Source organism: Mobula hypostoma, chromosome 6, assembly GCF_963921235.1.
Source record: "Mobula hypostoma chromosome 6, sMobHyp1.1, whole genome shotgun sequence".
Taxonomy (NCBI): domain Eukaryota; kingdom Metazoa; phylum Chordata; class Chondrichthyes; order Myliobatiformes; family Myliobatidae; genus Mobula; species Mobula hypostoma.
Genome location: NC_086102.1, coordinates 166,227,067 through 166,251,734, shown reverse-complemented (window position 1 = coordinate 166,251,734; position 24,668 = coordinate 166,227,067). Strand labels below are relative to the sequence as shown.

At 41.2% G+C, this 24,668-nt stretch overlaps 1 protein-coding gene across 6 annotated transcripts in view; it reads left to right on the top strand.

The window, feature by feature from the left end:
• rapgef4a (Rap guanine nucleotide exchange factor 4a) overlaps positions 1-24,668 on the top strand; it is a 293,410-nt gene that overhangs the window by 53,078 nt on the left and 215,664 nt on the right. For 2 of the 6 annotated variants that reach the window (XM_063052160.1, XM_063052159.1), the window contains exons 3-4: positions 3,697-3,785; positions 4,886-5,032. In XM_063052160.1, the coding sequence (XP_062908230.1) occupies positions 3,697-3,785; positions 4,886-5,032 (236 nt within the window). Of the gene's footprint in view, positions 1-3,696; positions 3,786-4,885; positions 5,033-6,246; positions 6,496-21,013; positions 21,252-24,376; positions 24,461-24,668 lie in introns of those variants that run through there. The other 4 variants (XM_063052167.1, XM_063052164.1, XM_063052166.1 and 1 more) reach the window with 4 other exon arrangements.

The following is a 24,668-nucleotide window of genomic DNA, read 5'->3' as shown; positions in this document are numbered from 1 at the left end:
TAGAATGAAAAGAAGGGAATTAAATGCCACCATAATGAAACAGTAATTAGCTGGAATGTGCGTTATCATGAGCACGACTGCCAAACCTGTTCTGTAGTCTGCCTGTGCAGGCGCATAGACCCTGCAGCAGATCTGTGGTTGTAACAATTATGTGACCTTTCTTTTGCTTTTATGGTGTCTGACTTCCCTTGTCAATCACAGTCACTTCATCCTCCCTTCAGAATACTACTTCATCTTTGGGATGTATCTACTCTGTGCTTTCCAAATTGCTTCCAGAAACTCCAGCCATTTCTGTTCTGCCATCGTCTGTCCTAGTGTCCCCGTTCAATCAACTTTGGCCAGCTCCTCTTCCATGCCTCTATAATTCTCCTTAATCCTCTGTAATACATACATCTGACTTTATCTTCTCACTCTCAAACTACAGGGTGAATTCCAACATATTATGATTACTTCCCCCTAACAATTCCTTTACATTAAGCTCCCTAATCAAATCTGGTTCATTACACAATCCAGAATTGCCTTTCCCCTAGAGAATCAACCACAAGCTGCTCTGAAGAGCCATCTTGTAGGCATTCTACAAATTTCATCACTTGAGATCTAGCATCAACCTGATTTTCCCAGTCTACATGCATATTGAAATCTCCCTTGTCTATCATAACATTGCCCTTTCTACATGCTTTTTCTATCTTCCATTGTAATTTGTACCCACATCCTGGCTACTGTTCGGAGGCCTTTATATAAATTCAGGGTCTTCTTACCCTTGCAATTTCTTAACTCTACCCGTGACAATTCTACATCTTTCTATCCCATGTCATCTCTTCCTAAGGATTTGATTTCATTTTTTTACTAACAGAGCTACCCCACTCCTTCTGCCTACCAGCCTGTCCTTTCGACCTATTCTGTGCTGTATCTCAATAATAAAAAATAAAGATCATCTACCTTATTCCATATACTATGTGCAATCAAACCTTCAGTCCTGTATTCATCACCCATTTTGATTTTGGTCCCATGTTACACTTCAACTCATCTCCCCCCTGCCCCCACTGCAATTTTGCCCTATCATCTGCCTATATTCTCTCTTTAGGATCTCCTCCCTATTCCTCCCTATGTTGTTGGAACCAATATGTACCATGACTCCCAGCAGCTTACTGTCCACCTCTACAATGTTGTGTGACCCGTTCCAAGACTTCCCTGACCCTGGTACCTGGGAGGCAACATGTCATCCGGGTGTCTCTTTCACATCCACAAAATTTCCTCTCTGCTCTTCCAACTATGGAATTCCCTATCACTACTGCACTCTTCTTCTCACCACCCCACCTACTGACCCACAGAGCCAGACTCAGTGCCAGAGACCTGACTGCTGTGGCTTTCCCCTGCTAGGTCATCTTCTCTTCCTCCTCCCCCCCCCCCACCCCAACAGTATCCAAAGCAGTATACCCGTTGTTGAAGGGAACGGCCACAGGGCTACACTGCACTGGCTGCCTATCTCCTTTTCCCCTTCCTGACGGTCATCCAGGTATCTGTGTCCTACACCTTGGGTGCAACTACCTCCCTGTATGTCCTCTCAATCAACCCTTCAGCCTCCTGAATGATCCAGAGTAGATCCAGCTCCAGCTCCAATTCCTTAAAGTGGTCTGAAAGACGGTGCGGCTGGATATACTTCTGCAGGTGTAGTCATCAGGGACACTGGATATCTCACTGACTTCACACATCCCAAAGGAGGGTAATTCCGCTAACCCGCCCGGCATCCCCATTACTCTAACTGCACAATAAGAAAGAAAAAATGAAAAATATCTCCCTACACCCTTCACCTCTGCTCGCCGAATCCCCTGAGCCAAAGCCTGAGCTAACTCTGGCCCATTCCCACAATGGCCGCTCCCAAAATGGCAACTCCACTTAAACCTAACTTCTTTTTATTGGCCCTTACCAAGTGCCTGATTATGCACAATCCAATGTCTCCTAAGGAACTGCTGTGCGCAGAATGTCCCGACTGCCTTCACTTTCTTCTTTTGACACACTCTCTCCTGCCAAGCATTCCAATGTCTCCTCAGGAACTGTGGTGCACATAATATCCCAATTACCCTCGTTTGCTTCTTTTGAACTTTCTCTTCTGCTATGCAATCCAACATCTCCATAGGAGATGGCTGTAGACCAGGATTGTTGACTGTCCTGTTTTAGTTGAAGAGGGGGAAGGACCCGGGGTGTAAGCTCGTGTTTCATCATCTACATCCTTTCTTTTTGCTTCATCTACGTCTCAAAACAATAGTCCTGCAAGTCACTTACCAGTGCGGTAATTATGACTTGCAGCAATGTAATTAGGTTAATATTAATCTGATATTAAGCATGATTCAAGCTTATTTATAAAAGGGAGAAAGAAGACTAGGTATCAGTGAAGATGGAAAGAAAAACTGATTTTTTTTTCTTAAAGAGACAAGATTATGAAATTGGTTACAATAAGGAGAAAGGGAAGAGAAGGCAGGGTTATATAAAACAAGGGAGTAGCTGAAATTCTAAATACTAATGGAGTGTAGAAGTTGTATGGTTAGTGGAAGTTCAGTTTGTCCAATTGAATTAAATTGGGAGATTAAAGAGAAAGTGTGTGAATTTGAATAGAAGAGGGTAAGGAGGAATCCTGGATTAAACGGATTAATTAATTATGTTAACTTGAACCATGGAATGAAGTGCATTGTATAATTGAAATCTCTTTTGACGGATAGCTACCAAGGATCCCCAGGAGACATATGAAGCTTGTCAGACTTATTTAGCTGAAGACTGATATTAAGCATGATTCAAGCTTATTTGTTCAGCATGTATTGTTAGCAATGTTTAATCAATGAATTTCTAGGTCATTGAATTTAGAGTGCCACAGTCTCCGCTCTTGTGTACTTTTCCAGATACCAGTGTTATGGCCAGAAGTCCAAATAAAGGCTCTTGAGAAGCAAGTTTCTTGAACCAAGTGTAGCTGATCGGAGCTTACGCCATTTTAAATCCTTCATGACTATTAGCATCCAATGTGGTAGAAATCAAGATTGACCAATACTTGACAGAAATTGTTCACTCATTCTGCAAACTTTCTATCAAAGGATGAATTTTAAACTCTGATACTCTGTTTGGTAGAGAATTGTAAGTCTGGATTTTGTTAAATTTTAACCAAGATTTTATCTCTGTGCCTGTTAGATCTGTTACATTTGCCAGTGAATTTCCGTCTATAGACTGGATCATTGTCAACTCAAACCACACCCTCCTGTCCACCCTTTTTGGAAAAATTAAAGTCATTAAACAATAGTACATTTATTTAAAAGCATGTTACTAATAAATATGAAAGGAAACATATAACCTTTTCCTTAACCAGGTTGACATTGAATAGGCTTATTGAAATGACTAGGCTTATGGTAGATATGTTAGCTATGGTTGGCAATATGTTCTCTGTTCAGGTTCCACTGAAATATAATGCAAGACTTTACGAAATTTTTATTTTTTTTTTATCTTTAAGATTATCTTTTTTAGTCTCTGCCATCAAACAACAGCTGAATGATTCTATGACTTAGCTGTGTAAGGTTATAAAACAGATTGACCAGAACCATAGAATATAGGTCATGAAATATCTTCTAAGTATTTTAGCTGTGCTTACTGGTTCCAGAAGATAAACAATTCCACACAAAATTCAGAATTTTTTTTAATGTGTTTGCTTCATAGTGTTCCGTCAAGGAGATATAGGAACATGCTGGTATGCTGTATTGACTGGATCACTGGACGTTAAAGTTTCAGAAACGGCCAACCTTCAGGTGAAATAAAATGCTTTGTTACAACTGACCTGTTGTTCTTGGTTTTGAAATTAGAAAACCTTTGCCAATTTAGTTTACAAAACAATAACTTTAATATTAGAGTGATGCATGTACTATTCAGCAAAAAATTTTCAATTGACATTCACCATTATTGTAACATAAATAAAAGATATTCCAAATTTTCTAATATACCAGTCTTTACTGCTCAACTTGTTCTGGATGCTAATTGCACTAATTTCATTTTCTTAGTTCTTTGTCAGGATAATATTTCTTAATAACTTCAGCATTAGAGGTCTACTTCTAACTTTCCTGATCCTTGGTGATTACTTAGCAGAATGAGAATTCAGAAGGATCATTTGTTCCCCCTTCACTGAACAGTTTGCAGCACCTTTCCCCACCTCCAGCTACTCGAGGTTCCAGTCTCTTGATACCTCTTTAAGAGTTTTCTGTTCCTACCCTTGCATGCACTCCACCCCCACCTCTATCCTCAGCCCATCCTCATCCTCAAAATCCCAGCTCCTGATTCCACCGAGACAAGAAAATCTACAGATGCTGGAAAACCAAGCAATGCACACAATGCTGAAGGAACTCAGCAGGCCAGGCAGCATCTATGGAAAAGAGTAAACTATCGGCTAGACCCTTCATCAGAATATCATGATTCCATATCTCAACTTCTTACCTCTTAACAGAGTTGTGAAGTATTTGTGTTATGACTGCGACTTCATGTTCATTTCCACTTGCTGTCTAAGTATTTCATGATGTCTGAAGCCCAGCATCAGGGCCTTTAGAACATTTCCGTTCACCTGCAGTAATCCCTCTTTGCACTCCTTTCCATCATTCACACCATCCCCACTGCAAGGCTCCATCCTGCATTGCCCACATTCTTTCTCCTGTTCTTCCACCTTTCCCTTTGACTTGACCCACGAATCACCATGTGCAGGTTCACAAGCCCACAGAAGTACCCATAGTAGACCCTGAGTAAAGAATTAAAATGACTTGCATTGTGAGAATGTATTAAACAGATTATCCAGTTTTTTTAAACTAAGAAATACTATGCCATTTTTCTCATTTTGTATTTTTTGATATTTAATTTTTGAAAGGATTCGGTCGTACTCTGTACCCTGGGAATTGGAACTGCTTTTGGAGAATCGATTCTCGACAACACACCTCGACATGCAACGATTGTCACCAAGGAGTACAGTGAGCTCCTTCGTATTGAACAGAAAGATTTTAAAGCACTATGGGAGGTAAAACAGCATTTGCTACCTTAATTCAGAAGATGTCCTGTCATTCTGAATACTAAATTTAGTATCTATAAAGTTATATATGTAGCTTACATGTCCCAAAGTGTGGATTTCCTTAAAAAAAATTTACAAACTTCACAATAAGTAAGTTCAGCAGTGCAAATTTGCTGACATCTACCAGTTTAACAATATAGTAAAAATACCATCCCACCAAAGTCAGCTTAATTCCAGATCAATCTCAGAGAATGTGGTTTAATAATAATACTCCCAATTCAATCCATTTGTAAATAGGAGTAAGTGATGTCATCAAAATGCAGTTTTTTTTGTGTAGTGAACTTAATACAGGTCTATGTAGTTTTTTATTGTTGTGCTTTTGTTGGAATATTTGTAATTTACTTCAGTAGCAACAGGTAAACATAATTAATTTAATTTGGTATTGCAGATTTTGATTAACAAAAATGAGGAAACATTGTTTCCACAAATGGGAAGCACGTTAAGATATAAACAATTGGCAAAAAAAAAGGATTGAGGGGAAAATTTGTTGGTAATGAAGAGGATGGCACTGCCTGAAAATGATGGCAGAATTAAATCTAGTAAGTTTTAAAATGTAATGCGGTACATACTTATAAAAGGGGAAAAAAAACTGTGGGTTCAGACCCAGAAAGTAGGATGACATTAACTACTTTAAAGCGTGTGGCACATGCATAATACCAAGTAATTTATGTAGGGGAAAATTAAGGACAAAGTTATCGTGACTGGCATGTTGCCTTCTGAAAGGCAGCGGAGGTCGTCTTCACTGAGCCCATTGCACCTTTCTTAATGGTAGCATAGCAAAAGGGTTGGAAAGGTCACTGGAGAGATGGGCTCAGGTTCCACTCCTTTTTTTTCCCGTGCAACAAATAGGGAGGTGTGAATAAAATGACCTCCTAAGGAAGGCAGGACAGCCACAAACCAAAAGAGGTAGACCACAAACCAAATCTTCCTGAATTCTCTGCCTGGGTGGAAATGCCCGAACCAACAATTTGCTGAAAATACTCATATGTGTGAGGCAGAGCCTAATGGAAAAGGAGACAAAAATATTCATGCCTAAATAAAGTATATGGACAGTCCTGCCAGCAGAGTCAGCAGAACAGAAAACTCCAATAATCAATTTACCCTGACCTTAAAAGGAAATGTACACTCCACACAGCCAACTTTATATCTCAAAGATAATGCTGGGAACTCTAGTCACTGTGTGAAGTCAGTGAAGTACATGACCTTACCCAGTACTTTGGAATAAAACCAATTTCTAAATAAAGTATAAAATAAAAAGCTCTTCTAAACAGATTTCCATTGGCTTTAATTCTGCTACTGGTCTCAAAGCACTAGGGACGTAAACTCTCTATGATGCACTGTTTTGCACAGAGCAGTTATTGGTGGAATGGGGCAGCCCCGTGTCAGAGAGGGACACTAGTAACTACAGATACGTAAGTGTTCCTTCACCTGCCAGATATTTGTATTTTTTAATTCCCAAATATTTTCATAATATGAGCGCAATTCCTAGGTTTTTAAAGTACTGTTTAAGTCGTTCTAGTGATGTAAACTCAGCTGTGATTAATAACATTTAATGTAATGAAAACAAATGTGGACCATTAATTAAGCACCCATAAACCATTCAACTCTTGGTAACTAATGAATAAAAGAGAGACATCTCTATATCATAATTCACAGTGCAAATAATTTTCACATGACTGATTTCTAAATGCTAATTTAGAACTATGCATGCAAAACCTCTTCAAGCAAATTTACTCGGATGAGTAAATTAAATGAATGATCTCCACCTGGTCTTTGATACATGAAAGTAAACTACTAGCTACATTGACGTACCCGCTTAGTCTTGACATCAAAGATCAAAGCAGGAGGTTGTATTTGATTCCCGGTGAAAGGACCTAATAACTGCTCCTAGGTTTATCTAAGAATAGTATTCACTTGCTCTTCATGGGTTATTGATCACTGTGGTCCAATTGAAGTGAATGTAGGTAATTCTAGTCTATGAGAAGATTTTGCATCTTCAAACTTTTTTTGTTTAAGGAAGTTTGTATATGAAAATTATTCTTATAACATTATTTTAAATATATTATTAATTCTGTAAGCTAATGATAAATGTAGAGTGGGATTATATGAACTGGTATTAAATATAACAGGTAGATCCTTAAGCATGTGTATTGATGAATTGGACATTGATTTCTTTTCCTCATCATCGATGTGTTGTTATTTAACTCCTCTATTCTATGGTCTTGGGTTTCACCCATTTGTCTGTTTTCTGAGTTATCGTCTGGTCATAATGCAATGTGTTCTTTGAAATGTTTAATCTGTCCACATTGGAATGTAGCGTAACTGAGTCTGGGAAACTTTGTGACAATAATATCTATCCCTGGACTAAATATATAATTTTTTCATGGAAATGCTGTCTACCACTTAAAGTCATTACTGTAATGCTGGAAAAATGAAACTAACCGTTGTGAGTATCTTTGAGCAATCACTTCTGTCAATTATTACATTAATTATTTTTAAAACTAGAGTATTTTCTTAATGGTAGCAGATGGGAAAACAATGATGTTTAAAGTGATCTATGTGCTCTTTTGTACAAGTTGCCTGAAAGTTATCATGTAAATGTAGCCTGCAGTTAAGGAGGCCAATTGTATGCTGGTATTTTGTAACTGAAGGATTCAAGTGTAAAGCCAGAGATGTCATAGTGTTGAGAATACTTGCAAAGTACAGACTTGCCATACAGACTGGTTCCTGGGATGCTGGATTTACCACTTGAGAAATTAACAAGGCTAGGACCATTTTCTCCAGAATTTAGAAAAATTTGGCAATCTCATTAATGCTTTCAGAATTTTTATAGGGCTTAACTGGATAGATACAAGTAGGATATCTCCCTGGGCTTGGGAATGTTGGATGAGGGACTGTGATCACAGAATGAGGGGTAGACCATTTGTGAGTGAGATGGTTTAAGTAGGTCCTTAATGCAAAACAAGGCTAATAAACTTCTGTATATGAATGAAATTAAGAGATGTAGAAGTAGTGCACAAAGTGCAATAGAGGTAGAAATCAGCTGTGACCTGATGAATGGTGATCAAAGCATAAATGCATGAAACCATTTCTTTCCCTACCTGTTCAACGTGAATGATCTTATTTTTGTTATGACTGAGATTTAATTTTGTGCATTCCTTCTAATGAACGCATTTCTAAATTATGATTATCTGTTGATCAGTATGGTAATAATTTCTCAGATTATTTTGGAAGGATATTGCTCACTTTCTCCAGCAATCTGTGGATAACTGCCCCTCTGGTAAAATTAATAAGTTACATTGATTAAACACTGATCTTGAAGCATATTGGGAGATGTTGTAGTCACAATGCATTTTTTTTTGCTGGTAGTCAATAATTAACTAATTGTTTTGAATCAGTTTCTAATCTTCAAAATGATGTTCCCCTTTCAGTAGCAGTTGCACAACTGCCTTTAACAAAATGATGGGCAAGGTTAGTTCCTTATGCACCGAGGTAGAACACTACCTGCAAATCTGATTGGTGCATTCAAGGTGTAATCAGATGAAGCTTGATCAGTGATTAACCAGACATGTTATATTTACAGCATAAAACAGTGCAGCACGGCATGAGCCCTTCAGTCCACAGCACTGTTCTGACCGATACAAGCCTATTCTATGATTCATCTATATCTTCCCTTCTATACAGCCCATAACCCTGTATTTTTCTTACATCTGTGTATCTATCTGAGTCTTTTAAATGCCCCTATTGTATCAGCCTCCATCGCCATTCCCAGCAGTGCATTCTGGGAACCCACCAGTATCTGTTTTTTTTAAAAAAACTACCTGTGACATCTCCCCTAAACTATCCAACACTCACTTTAAATGGATGCCCACTGACGTTGCCCATTGCCACCACAGGAAAAAGTTACTGGCTGTCCACTCTATCTGTGCTCTCATAATCTAATCAAGATACCTCTCATCTTCCATTACTCAAAAGAGAAAAGCTGCAGCTTAACGACCTTGCCTCATAAGATGTGAAATGTAATCCAGACAGCAAAGATTCAAAGTACATTTACTATCAAACTGCATACAGTATGCAGTATACAATCCTGGGATTCTGCTTCCCCACAGACAAACACAAAACAAAGCCATGAAACCCATTCAATGAAAAACATCAGACTCCCACCTCACACGCTTTTTTTTAAAAAAGAGACTGCACCAACAGCAGCAAAAACATAGAAAATATCGACTATAGCTCAGCATTTAATACCATCATTCCCACAATCCTGATTGAGAAGTTGCAGAACCTGGGCCTCTGTACATCCCTCTGCATTTGAATCCTCAACTTCTTAACTGGAAGATCACAGTCTATGCGGATTGGTGCTAACATCTCCTCTTTGCTGGCGATCAACACGGGTGCACCTCGGGTGTGTGCTTAGCCCACTGCTCTACTCTCCCTATGCCCATAGCTGTGTGGCTAGGCATAGCTCAAATACCATCTACAAATTTGCTGACGATACAACCGTTGTTGGTAGAATCTCAGGTGGTGACGAGGGGACGTACAGGAGTGAGATATGCCAACTAGTGGAATGATGCCACAGCAACAACCTGGCACTCAACATCAGTAAGATGAAAGAGCTGATTGTGGACTTCAGGAAGGGTAAGACAAAGGAACACACAGAGGGATCAGAAGTGGACAGAGTGAGCAGTTTCAAGTTCCTGGGTGTCAAGATCTCCGAGGATCTAACCTGGTCCCAACATATCGATGTAGTTATACAGAAGCCAGGACAGCAGCTGTACTTTATTAGGAGTTTGAAGGGATTTGGCATGTTAACAAATACACTCAAAAACTTCTATAGTTGTACCATGGAGAGCATTCTGACAGGGTGCATCACTGTCTGGTTTGGAGGGGCAACTGCACAGGACTGAAAGAAGCTGCAGAAGGTTGTAGATCTATTCAGTTCCATCTTGGGTACTAGCCTACAAAGTACCCAGGATATCTTTAGAGAGCAGTGTCTCAGAAAGATAGTGTCCTTTATTAAGGACCTCCAGCACCCAGGGCATGTCCTTTTCACACTGTTACCATCAGGTAGGAGGTACAGAAGCCTGAAGGCACACACTCAGCGATTCAGGAACAGCTTCTTCCTCTCTGCCATCCGATTCCTAAATGAACTTTGAAGCCTTGGACACTACCTCACTTTTTTAATATACAGTATTTCTGCTTTTGCACATTTTTTAATAATCTATTCAATATGTGTAATTTGTTTATTATCATGTTTTATTTATTATTACCATTTTTTTCTGTCTCTGCTAGATTATGTATTGCATTGAACTGCTGCTGCTAATCACAGAAAAACAGGACAAACCAAAGACTAACACTGACAGAACTATATAATTATAACATACAGCTACAGCAGTGCAAAGCAATACCATAATTTGATAAAGAGCAGACCAAGGGAATGGTAGAAAAAGTCTCAAAGTTCCGATCGACTCCTGATAGTCCCCGATAGCAGGCGGCAGAAGGGAGAAACTCTCCCTGCCGTAAACCTCCAGACGCTGACAACTGTCGATGCATTGGAAGCACCTGACCACAGCCGACTCTGAGTCCGTCCAAAAAATTTGAGCCTCCAACCAGCCCTTTGACACCGAGCACCATCTCTGCCGAGCGCTTCGACCCCACCCCGGCCACTGAGCAACAAGCAAAGCCGAGGATTCGGGGCCTTCCCCTCCAGAGATTCTGGATCACACAGTAGCAGTGGCAGCGAAAAAGGCATTTCAGAAGTTTCTCCAGATGTCTCCATCAAATCAGGACTGTGCACGGCACCCTACTTGACAGATTACAGATATCATTCACCGGAGTGGCCTCGCAATCTGCGTCGCGCCGCTATCTTCTCCTCCTACTTAAGGGAATTACAGCAATATGTACTGCATTTACAATCTAAAGCCTGCAGAGATTTCTAAACAACAGTTATAATTTAGTCAAAAACAAGAGAAAACCTGCAGATGCTGGAAATCCAAGCAACACACACAAAATGCTGGAGGAGCTCAGCAGGCCAGGCAGTGCTTATGGGGAAAAAGTACAGTTGACATTTCTGGCTGAGACCCTGCGTCAGGACTGGAGAAAAAAAAGATAAGGAGTCAGAGTAAGAAACACAGGGTGAGAGCAGAAACCGGGGTGAAGGGGTGAAGTAAAGAGCTGGGAAGTTGATTGGTGAAAGAGATACAGGGCTGGAGAAGGGGGAATCTGGTGGGAGAGGACAGAAGGTCATGGAAGGAAGAAAAGGGGAGGGAACACCAGAGAGAGGTGATGGGCAGGTAATCAAATAAGATGAGAGAAGGAAATGGGAATAGGGGAATGGTGAAGTTGGCGGGCGTAGGTGGTGGGGAGGGTGGCATTACCGGAAGTTTGAGAAATCGATGTTCATGCCATCAGGTTGGAGGCTACCTAGATGGAATATAAGGTGTTTCTCCTCCAACCTGACTTGTTGCCTCATCACGACTGTAGAGGAGGCCATGGACCGACATGTTAGAATGGGAAGGGGAAGTGGAATTAAAATGGCTGGCCACTGGGAGATCCCACTTCCTCTGGCGGACAGAGCGTGGGCGCTTGGAAAAACAGTCTCCCAATCTACGTCAGGTCTCACCGATTATACAGGAGGCCACACCTGGAGCATCATGTACAGTAGATGACCCCAACAGACATACAGGTAACCTGTCTCCTCACCTGCAAGGACTGCTTGGGACCCTGAATGGTAGTGAGGGAGGAGGTGTAGGAGGAGGTCAGAGCCAAATGCAGCAGAGATGGAGGAATAGAGAGAATAGGATGCCCCCCCTTCACCATTCACCATTCCCTACTCCCTTTCCCCCCTCTATCACTTATCTCCTTGCCTGCCTATCACCTCCCTCTTGTGCTCCTCCCCTTTTCTTTTTTCCATGACCTTCTGTCCCCTCCTATCAGATTTCCCCTCCTCCAGTCCTGTATCTCTTTCACCAATCAACTTTCCAGCTCCTTTCTTCACCCCCACCCCCGCCTTCACCGATCACCTTGTGTTTCTTCCACTGCTTCCCCCACCTTCTGAGTCTGACTTCTCATCTTTTTTTTCTCCAGTCCTGATGGAGGATCTCGGCCCAAAACATCGACTATGCTCTTTTCCGTAGATACTGCCTGGCCTGCTGAGTTCCTCCAGCATTTTGTGTGTGTTGTTTTCTCTTGTTTGTGATTGGAATTGATAGGAGGCTGATAGATTCTTGATTAGTCAGGGTGTCAAAGATCAGAGGGAGAAGACTGGCGAATGGGATAGAGAGCGATAACAAATCAGCCATGCTGGGATGATGGAGCGGACTCGATGGGCTGAATTACCTAATTCTGGTCCTATGGTCTTATAATTTTAAAGTCTGTCACGAGCCTTGTGGCCCATCAGGCCAGTGCTTGTGCCAGTTTCCATGGCGTGAAGCGACTAAGAGTATGAGACTTCCCTCCGCCCCCCCCCACCCCGAATAGGACACCAGTCTATCGTGAGGTTAACCCCCAGCATTTTTGCCGGCACCCATTCTCAGCTGGATAGACTGGAGCATTGTGTGGTCAGGTGCCTTGCTCAAGGACACACACGCTGCCTCGACCAAGGCTCGAACCCATGACCTTCAGATCGCTAGTCCAACGCCCTAACCACTTGGCCATGCAATATACATGCAATATTACATGGTCTTGTAATATACAACCAGGAAATCAGGGCCATGCACTGAAACAAGGAACACCCTCCTCTCTCATGTCATTTTCAAAATGTGGTGAAGACCCATACAAAAAAAACTTTACCTGCTTTTTGGATCTTTTTTGGTTGCAAAGCATTGGATTGTGAAAACCAGGTCAACTGTATGATTATGACATCCAGTTTATGACCTTGCCTTGCTGTACCTGATTCACATTTACAACTGGCAACTGCCAGGACACATTGGAAAACTAGTGCAGAAAATGGTGTTGTGAGAACTCTGGAGAAAGTGAGGTATTTTCTATTGTGAGTACTATTTTTCTGGCTAGGCATGTTGTCTTTGTCACTTGATAAGTGATTGGCAATCAGACCGTGCTGCCCCACTGAAGCAAAATGTCTTTACAGATAAAATTTCACTACGCCAGTCTGGATGTGTTTGTAATTGCTGTGCAATAACTGTAATGTTCACTGATAAGAAGAGGAATGAAAATATTTAATAGTCATAGGGAAGTACAGCACAGAAACAGGCTCTTCATCCAATCTCGCGCAAACTGAAACCAATTGAACTGCCTCCTCCCATCGACCTGTACCAGGACCACAGCCCTCCATTTCTCTACTATCCATTTCACTTAAACATTGAAATCGAGTTCGCATGCACTACTATAAATTTCACTTAAGTGCTGAAATTGAACTTGCATGCACCACTTATGCTGGCAGGCCAATCCACACTCTCAAACCCCTCTGAATGAAGAAGTTTCCCTGAAACTTCTCACCTTTCACCCTTAACCCATGACCACTAGTTGTAGTCTCCCCCACCCCCCCCCAACCTCAGTGGAAAACACCTGCTTGCATCGACCCTATCTATACCCCTCAAAATTTTGTATACCGCTATCAAATCTCCTCTCAATTTTCTACGTTCTAAAGAATGCAGTCCTAACCTATTCAATCTTTCTCATAATTCAAATCCTCCAGACCTGGCAACATCCTTGTAGGTTTTCTCTGCACTCTTTCAACCTTGTTATGTTAATGCATTTTGGTAAAAGGAACAATAGTGCAGACTATTATCTAAATGGGGAGAAGGTGCAGAGGGACTTGGGAGTCCTCATGGAAGACTCCCAGAAGGTTCATTTACAGGTTGAGTCTGTAGTAAAGAAGGCAAATGCAATGTTGACATTTATTTCAAGGAGAATAGAATATAAAAGCAAGGAGATAATGCTGAGTCTTTATAAGACACTAGTCAGGCCGCACTTGGAGAATTGTCAACAGTTTTGGGCCCCGTATCTCAGAAGGGATCTGTTGTCATTGGAGAGAGTCCAGAGGTGGTTGACAAGGATGATTCCAGGAATGAAGGGGTTAACATGTGAAGCATGTTTGGCAGCTTTGGACCTGTACTCACTGGAATTTAGAAGAATAGGGGGAATCTCATTGAAACTTACTGAATGTTGAAAGGACTAGATAGGGTGGATGTGGAGAGGATGTTTCTTATGGTTGAGGTTATCCAGAACTAGAGGGTACAAAATTCAAAATTGATGGGTGTCCTTTTAGAACAGGGGTAAGGAGGATTTCTTTAGCCAGAAAGTAGTGAACCTGTGGAATGTTTTGCCACAGACTGCAGTGGAGGCCAAGTCCATGGGTATATTTAAGACGGAAGTGGATCATTTCCTAATCGGTCAGGGCATCAAAGGATATGGTGAGAAGGCAGGTGTATGGGGTTGAGTGTGATCCGAGATCAGCCATGATGGAATGGTGGAGCAGACTCGATGGGCTGAATGGCCTAATTCTGCTCCTATGTCTATGGCCTTATGGTCTTGTTCACATTTTTTCTGTAGATCGGTGACCAAAACTTCATACAATACTCCAAATTGGGGCTGGCCAATGTCTTGCACTTCAACATAATATCCCATTTCCTGTACTCAATACATTGATTTATGAAAGCCAATGTGCCAGAAGCTTTCTCTATGACTCTCTCTGCCTGCGACACCACTTTCAATGAATTAAGTACCTGCATTCCCAGATCCTTTTGTTCTACAGCACTCCTCAGTGCCCTATCATTCACTGTGTAAGAGCTACGCTAGTTGGTCCTACCAAAGTGCAAAACCTTGCACTTGTCTGCATTAAATTCCATCTGCCATTTTTCAGCTTATTTTTCCAGCTGATGCAGTACCCTCTGCGAGTCATGATAGCCTTCCTCACCATTCACTATACTTTATACTTTATTGTCACCAAGCAATTGATACGAATGTACAATCATCACAGCGATATTTGATTCTGCGCTTCACGCTCCCTGGAGTACAAATCAGTAGTAAATATTAAAAATTTAAATTATAAATCATAAATAGAAAATAGAAAAGGGAAAGTAAGGTAGTGCAAAAAAACCGAGAGGCAGGTCCAGATATTTGGAAGGTATGGCCCAGATCCGGGTCAGCATCCGTTCAGCAGTCTTATCACAGTTGGAAAGAAGCTGTTCCCAAATCTGGCTGTACGAGTCTTCAAACTCCTTCTCCTGGAGGGAAGAGGGACGAAAAGTGTGTTGGCTGTGTGGGTCGTGTCCTTGATTATCCTAGCAGCACTGCTCCGACAGCGTGCGGTGTAAAGTAAGTCCAAGGACGGAAGATTGGTTTGTGTGATGTGCTGGGCTGTGTTCACGATCTTCTGCAGCTTCTTCCGGTCTTGGACAGGACAACTTCCATACCAGGTTGTGATGCACCGTAGTGTTTTCTGCAAATTTGCTGATCCTTTTTTGTTTGCTATCTCTATCAATGATTATTGCTCAAGATGACAAATAACAATGGACCCAGCACCGATGTCTGCAGCACACCACAAGCTACAGGTCTCCAGCCCTCCACTACCACTCTCTGGCTTCTCCCACAAAGTCAATGTCTAATCCATTTTACTACCTCACTCTGAATGCTGGAAAGAAAGAAACATGTAAGAAGGAACTGCTTTAGTATCCACTCAAGGAGAGAATTTGCACCCGTTATCTGAGTTTTCATTACAGTTACTGTTAACATGGACGTAGAAATAGGCTATTTTTTCCCTTGTGCCTGCTCTGCTATTTGATGGGATCTTGTCTGACCTTTTACCTCAGTACCTCTTCATTGCAATTCCAACACATCCCTTGATTCCTTTAATATTAAAACAACATTTTCAATATTTTCAGCAAATTGTAGTCCACGGTTCTCTTAGGTAGAGAATTCCAGTGATTTGCTATTTTCTGGATAAAGTTGTAAAATCTCAACTCAGTAAATTCAGTTCGCATTACAATATTTTAAAATGCCTCAAACAAATCCATCTACTTGTCCATTGTCTCTCAGGAGAATCATCGACTACAAGAAATGCATTCCACTTTCACGGTTGAACAGACACTTGACAAATGCAGTTTCTTTCAAATGAGGCATTGATTATAACCTCATTACTGATTCTTTCCCCAGTTGGATGTTTGTGTTCTAGTTTGAATGCGCTTGAGAGCCTGTAATCTATAGCAATACTGACCCCTAGTGGTTACCGGGGTTTGCTGACTCTGGATCATCCTGGCTGGAGTACAGAGGGGTCTGCATGTCCATGCTGTGAACATGACCATTAAGATCAGAGAGGAAGCATTACAGGAGTTAGAGGTGTAGGCTGGAAAAAGAGCAAGTTTGATTGGAACATGAACAACTTGCAATGGTACGATTATTGAATGTCCCCAATGGCTATTATTAAGCTGAAGCAAGCAAGCAGTTTAGAACTGTAATTCATTTGTGTTTCTAAATTAATCAGTGGAAGTTGTGATAATTGGAACAAAGCTTTTGGAAATTTTACTTAGTTTTTATAGATTGCTCTCTGTTGCAGCCTATTTTCTGTTTATCTTTAAAGTGAATGAGCACAAACACTTGTTTGCGGATTTAAGGGTAACTAATTGAATTTTCTTTGCATCATGTTGATTACCATCTTGTTGCAAAAATATTTCATTTTTAATGGGCCTGTATAAGCAATTCTTAGGCAAATTCTCATTGGGCAATTTTCTATATTCAACTAGGATTGAAAAGCAGGGAAATATTGTAGAATGTCTAGAAATGAATGTTTCAAACTATGCAATTATGATTAAAGGATTATTGATAACTTGAAATCCTTTTAACACTACGATTAAATTCAGAATGGATCAAGCCAAATCTCAATTTGCATATCAGATACTTTAATAGGATGAAGTGATATTGCTTCTGTATGGGATTTTTGTCCTGTTCAGTGACTGGCACTTTCAGTACCTCGTTTTAACAGGGAAACTGCCCCCAGACACTTCATAGAAGCATGATAAAAGATTGATTGATTACCACAAGTTTCATCAAAGATTTGGTGCTTGAATGATGGCCTTAAAGGCAGATGTAAAGAGCGGATTACTCAGATAGATCTAGACTGCACATTTGTCACCTAGAGATAACTGAGAATTTGTATTAGAGTTGTGGAATAAAGGGAAGACGTAATTGTTTGAAGGCCGTAGATGGCTCCAACAAAAGGTTGAAAAGGTAAAAATCCAGGCCACTGTGGGGACAGGCTAGTGATGCATTTTATCGGTTTATATGTGCCTATAGACCAATAAGATAAGAGAATAATACTCCCCAGGGCCCTGCCATTCACTGCCTATGTTCCAGTCTGGCTTAATTTCCCCAAAATGCGTCACTTTGTACTTGTCTGAGTATCTGCCAATCCCTTGTCAACGCACTCTGTTGATCTAGATCCCACTAGTTTTGGTGTCATTTGCAAACATGCCAATGCACCTACATTTTCTTCCAATCATTTTTGTATACGATGGACAATAAATAACACAGCACGCCACTGGTTACAGGACTTAAATCTGAAAAGCAGTCCTGCACTACCACTCTCTCCTCCTACAACCTATCCAGTTTTAATCCAGTTTGCCATCTTGCCTTGGATTCATGTATTCCCACTTTCTGGACCAGTTACAGAATAACATTTGCACAATTCCTTTTAGTTGCACAACTAACCAAAGGATTTTTCTAACTCTGCAGACAAAGCATAGTCTTTCAAACAAAAAAATTTGACTTTCCATTATCAAATGAGTCATCTGGATAACCCTGTAGCAATGGTGTACTGTAACAAATTGCTGGAACAACTATCAGTTTAATGATCCATTGAGGTTTGCGTTACAATTGTTCTCTCAGTACTTCAATATAACAGAACTTTATTTGCTGTTTCACACCAGCAGCAATAGATATGAAATTGAGTCAGATTTTTATAAATTATCAACGAAATTTATTAACCTCTACTCAAAAACATCGAAAAGTAAACAAACGACTAACTTTAACGGAAGTTAACAGTGTTATGCATCTATAGTTCTCAGTCAAACTTAAAAACAATTCTTAACAGATCTTACTTATGTACAGTCTTAAGGTGGTAGTTTAATAAGTCCATATGATTCATAAAGTAAGTGAGAGGAGAGACTTCCCAACCCAGCGAGCGATTCCTGAAGCATAGATGAAACTGCGGATGCAGATTCCAGCCGAGAAATACCTTTTTCCGAAGATACTACAAAGAATGAGTTTTCTCAAAGTAACTGACTTTTCTCCGAAGGTGGTCATCACACAACACCCGAGACCGTGCAGGGGTTAACAACAATACAAGTGTCCCCCGCTTTTCGAACGTTCGCTTTACGAAACCTCACTGTTACGAAAGACCTACATTAGTACCCTGTTTTCACTAACAGAAGGTGTTTTCACTGTTACGAAAAAAGCAGTGCGCAAAAGAAATCAGCGCGCGATAAAAAGCAGCACGCACGCCGAACAGCCACTCTCCCCCGGATTCGGAACTGCATTCTAGCCGGCATTGCTTAAACACGTGCCTGTGAGCAGCCGTTTGCAAGATGAGTTTTATGGTATTGGAAAAGCCTGAAAGAGCTCGTAAGGGTGTTACACTTAACATAAAACTAGACATAATTAAATGTTTTGATCATGGTGAACGAAGTAAGGACTAAGTGTGTTTGGCTTGTGGAAGCTGACGAAGATGATGTTGAAGAGGTTTTGGCATCCCATGACCAAGAACTGATAGATGAAGAGCTGATGCAATTGGAAGAGGAAAGGATAACAATCGAAACCGAATGAGTAATGATAAAGTACGACTTTAATTTTGAAAGGGTACGTCGGTTTAGGGGATATTTGCAGGATGGTTTGAGTGCTTACAAAGAACTGTATGATAGAAAAATGCACGAGGCTCAGCAGTGAAGCAAGCCTTCCACAGCCACAGCAGACGACGAACCTCGACCTTTGACGTCGAGGCGGACAGTGATAGGAGAAGATGAGCTGCCTGCCCTAATGGAAACAGACGACGAGATGACACCCTAGTGTCCTACCACCCCAACACCCAGGTCATGGACAGATACCAATTCGTGGACAATGCAGCAGTAGCCGGGAGACACACAGCACATCTTTAAGAAAAAAGCTGAAATAAACATGTTAATTAATTAGGTGCCGTCCGACATGTAATTGTTGGCCCAAATCAGAGGCGATACAATCGGCTCTGATCTGGGCCGACAATTACGTGCTGGGCGGCACCTAATTAATTAGCATGTCTATTTCGGCTTTTTTCTTAAAGATGTGCTGTGTGCCTCCCGGCTACCGCTGGACCCCTGCAGCCTTCGTGGCAATGTATCGCTCGGCGGCCTGGAGGGAGGGGGCCACTGCACCACCCCAACCTGTGACTCAGCCTAACACACCATCATCAGTGTGCTCGACGCTGTCTTCCCAATTCCGGTAAGTGATACTGCACTGTACATACATTATTTCTACTTTATATCGGCTGTGTATTTTTACGTGTTATTTGGTATGATTTGACAGCTTTATAGCTTAAAGGTTACTGGAGAGAGTGTTTTTGCCAAAAGCGCTTGCGTGAGATTTTCTGCCGAGAGCACTTGCGTCATGTTTTTGCCAACGGCGCTTGCCTGAGATTTTCGCTACGGAGAGCAGTTCAGGTAATGATTGTGGAAAAGTATTTCTACTTTATATAAGTTGTGTATTTATTATATCATTCCTGCTTTTACTATATGTTACTGTTATTTTAGGTTTTATGTGGTATTTGGCATGATTTGGTAGGTTATTTTTGGGTCTGCGAACGCTCACAAAATTTTCCCATATAAATAAATGGTAATTGCTTCTTCGCTTTACGACATTCTGGCTTATGAACCGTTTCATAGGAACGCTCTACCGTTGGATGGCGGGGGAAACCTGTACCCATATGGGCTGTACCAAATGTCAGTCACAGAACGCCGTTGATTTCTACCCAACTCTTTCGGTTCGTCCAAAAGCTGGAAAATCTTCACTCTTGCTCTCTCTCTCTCTCTCCTTCTCCGATTTTGTAACCACCGACTGTGATTCCCAACAAAAGCACCTACGCAACAAACTGCCATTTCCCTTTTATACCAGATGGAACCTGCCATCATGTGACATCACATCACCCCGCTATCATGAGACGATTACATCATGCCCATCACAAGATAATGACATAATGCTCACAAGAAAATAACATCTTGCTCACGAGACAAGTAACATTGCATTGTAGCAAAAGTGAGAATCTCTGGTTTTCTTTGATTTTCTCAATAGTCTTTGCCTACCCTGGAGCTTCTGGGTTTATTTTCTCAATTCTCTTTGCCTAATTGGACCTTTAGTTTCTTTTTGAACATGCAATTGATCGCATTCCTCTGATATTTTTAAATGCCCCTTTTGTGTTTTAAGAAAGTAACTCAACCCTTTCAAAAGTAAGTCTGCCCTTTTGAATCTGATCTGTTCCATTTCATTAAACGAGACCGGGTACAAACCATACAGGATCTGTGATCTGATGTGAACTTCAACTTTTTTAAAGTTTTTAATCTGAAAACCTTTTGCGGTGGAGTTGATGGGCAAAGTTCACCTCGTTGAAAGAGGTGTAATTAAGTTCTTAACAGCACACTATAAGTATAATTACTGTTCAAACAAATACTTCATTTGTTGATATGAGAATTCTTCAATCTGATTTCTGAGCCACATACATTACATGGCAAATTCTGGGTGCAATAGTTTCCCTACAGAAAGATCTGAATTGCAAATTGTAATGTTTGTAGCCAGCTACTGTTTGGAAAAATTTGTTTTCTCTCATTATCTCTTTACTTTATGAATACAATTTTTTCATTTTCTGGTAATCTAAAAAATCTTAAACACTCTGGTCCAATCCTTGCATTGTGTTCGGCCACAAAAAGTTCAGGCAGTAAATTTAAATGAAAATTTCTTACTCAAAACGCCAGCCTTGTTTTTTATGCGAAAGAGCAATTGGAGGTTACAGTTCAGTTTATTTTTAGATAAGAGGAAAGTTTTGTTAGTTGTCAAGTGGTGATGCTGTTCTAAAGGCCCTGTTTTGCTTTCCTTGTATTCAGGGAAGCAGTTTGACCAGTTGATTTGAAATGAGTGTCTTAAGCTTAAAGCCTGATTTATACTTCTGCATCAACTGGACGCCGTAACCTACGTAAGTGACCGACGTGCGTTGTGAGCATTTATACTTGTGCGTTGGTGTGTCTGCGTCACTCTGCAATTCGGGCACGTCGCACATGCGCACACACCTGCCCGCGCAAGGCTTCAAGGTCATGGTAGTCTTTCTCGGGGTAAACAAGTTTAAAGTGAGCGTCTTTTTTCGTAAAAGCGAAATGTGTCCTCCATAATTTCGGAGGTCTGTACTGCTTTATGGAAACCGTTGCAGCCAGAATTCCTTCCCTGCCCTTCAGTCGGCCAATGGGAAGCTATTGCAGCGTAGGTGGAAATGCGATGCTACCAAGCGGACCGATCACAGTTGTTGTGATCTGTGTTGCTGCGACATGCAGTTATATTTTGGGAGAAGTGCGCGTCAGGCTCTGGCATAGGGATCCACATCGGCTCTGCGTAGGGTTTGCGGCGACGCAGTACTTACGGTGTTGAGTTGACGTAGAAGTATAAATCAGGCTTAACTCTTAGCAGGCAATGATGATAATATGACTGAATTCTGAGATGGAGAGGGTAAAATCGAATGTATCATTATCACAGTGGAGTGAAGGGAACTACAAAGGCATAAGAGAGAAGCTGATCGAAGTTGATTGGAAGGTGGCACGAGTAGGGATGATAGTTGAGTAGCAAGGGCTGAAGTTTCTGGGAGTAATTCAGAAGGAGCAGGATTGATTCATCCCAAAGAAGGTGCAGTATTCCAAAGGGAGGATGAGGCAACCGTGGCTGAAAAAGGGCATGAGTGCAAAAAAAAAGAGCAGACCCTAAACAGAAGCTTGAGGATTGTGAAGCTTTTAAAAACAGGTGGCAGCTAAAAACCCATAAAGAGAGAAAAGATGAAATATGAAGGTAAGCTAGCCAATAATATAAAAGAGGATACCAGAAGTTTTCAGATATATGAAAGGTAAAAGAGAGGGAAGAGTGGACATTGGAATATGTTGCTGGAGATGCAGTAGTGTAGACAAAGAAATGGGAGTATTTTGCATTGGTCATCACTGGAAGATATCAGCAGCATGCCTCAAACTCAACAGTCTTGGGGAGCAAAATTGAGTGTAGTCACTATTACTAAGAAGAACTGTTTACTCTTTTCCATAGACGCTGCCTGACCTGCTGAGTTCCTCTAGCATTTTGTGTGTGTTGCAAAGGAGAAGGTGCTTCGGAAGCTGAAAGGTCCGAAATTGGATAAATCATCTGGAGCAGATGAACTATGCCCCGGGGTTCTGAAAGTGATAGCCGAAGAGACTGTGAAGCCATTAGTAGTGATTTTAGATTCTGGCATTTTCTGGAGGACTGGAAAGTTGCAAATGTCATTCCGCAAGACATGACAGCAAATTGTAGGCCAGTTAGCCTGACTTCAGTGGTCGGTAAGATGTTGGAGTCCATTATTAATGAGGAGGTTTCGGGGTACTTAAAGGCACACAATAAAATATGCTGAAGGTTTCTATGAAAGGAAATCTTGCCTGACAAATCTGTTGGAATTCTTTGAGGAAATAACAGGCAGGATAGACAAAGGAGAGTCTGTGGATGTTGGTTGCTTGGATATACAGAACACCTTTGACATGATGCCACACGTGAGGCTGCTAAACAAAATAAGAGTCCATGGTATTACAGGAAAAATACTAGAATGAATAGACGATTGGCTGCTTGGCAGGAGGCAGTGAGTGGGAATAAAGGAGGCTTTTTCTGGTTGGCTGCCGGTGATTAGTGGTGTTCTGTAGTGGTCAGTATGGGGACAGCTTCTTTTCACATTATATGTCAATGATTTGATGGTTTTGTGCCAATTGCAACATTTAACAGAAGTACGTGGAAGGGAGGGGCATGGATATTTATGGTCCAGCTGCAGGTAACGGGACTAAGCAGAATAACAGGTTGGCATCGAAGGGCCTGTTTCTGCGCTACAATGTTCTATGACTCTAAAAGTAAGGATCTAATGCTGAGGTTTTATAAGGTATTTGGTGAGACCAAATTTGCAGTATTGTGAGCAGCTTTGGGGCCCCATATCTAAGAAAGGATCTGCTGGTATTGGAAACGGACCAAAGAATGATCCTGTGAATGAAAGATTTAACTCATCGTGACTGTTTGATGGCTCTGGGTTTGAACCGTGCTTGCTGGAGTTTGGGTGTGGGGGGGGGAGGCGGTGGAATCTCATTGAAGCTTACCAAATTTTGAAAGGCCTAGAGTGGATGTTGGGAGGATATTTCCAATAGTGGGAAAGTCTAGGACCTGAAGCCGCAGCCTCAGAATAGAAGGAGGTAGCTATAGAATAGAGTTAAGGACGCATTTGTAGGTTACGTGGTCGGCACAACATTGTGGGCTGAAGGGCCTGTAGTGTACTGTAGATTTCTATATTCTTCAGGCAGAGGGTGATGAATCTGTGGCATTCATTATCACCGATAGCTGTGGAGGCCAAGTCATTGGGTATATCTAAAGTGGCGGCTGATAAGTTCTTGAGTAGTAAGGGTGTCAAAGCGTATGGGGAGAAGGCAGAAGAATGAGATTGAGAGGGAAAATAAACCAACCCCATGATCGAATGGTGGAGCAGAGCCGATGGGCCAAATGGCCTTTGTCTTACCATCTAAATTCCATGTCGAGTAGAGGGCATGGGAGTGGCTACGGACAGAGTGTTGTGAGGCAATATAGAGACTCGTCCAAGGGTGAGGATGTTACTAAGTGAAGCTAGGAGAATGAACAGGATATGAACAACAGAGCTTGTAGTGAGTTCTGGTAAGCCAAGGATGGGAGGTTAGCAAGGAAGCCAGTGAAGAAAGTCCGGTCCACTGTGACAGAATATAATCTAATTACTATGAATTATAAAGTCAAATTTTAAAGTATACTACTATATTAAATATAGTTTAACATCACCGGATGAATGGTATAGAACCTCTGTGATGGCTTGGGCCAACAAAGGTCACTGCGAATAAAAATGTAGACAGTGCTGCTAAAGATTTGCAATCTATTGTAAAAGCAGGCAGGAAGGGAGGGGAAAATGCTGGGAGGTTGCACTATGGCAGCATTCCTCATTCTACAAAAAGCTACTCAGATTTCCTGAAATAACAGCCAAAATAAACTTCCTTTTATGTAGACTTTTTTTAAAGTAAATGAATTCGTACAGAGTAGTTGGAGCAAGCGAAGGGACAAATCTGATGTTTGCTGCTATAATGAAGTCAAGATCCTGATGCATTCGACAACTGTATTTCTCTGGTTAGTGTGAAGGTTTTCATTACTGAGTTGGTATTGTAACATTGAAACTTTTCTTGCACTGTGGTAATTGATATGATCACTTTGGATACTTTGTAATTGCAGTTACTCGTTAAGTACTTGAAACTACATTAGGTTAAAATTGCAGTTCTTAATTCTACTGATTACAAACTACAGGTGTAATATTTTGTTGTACAAAGTTGTCAAAGAG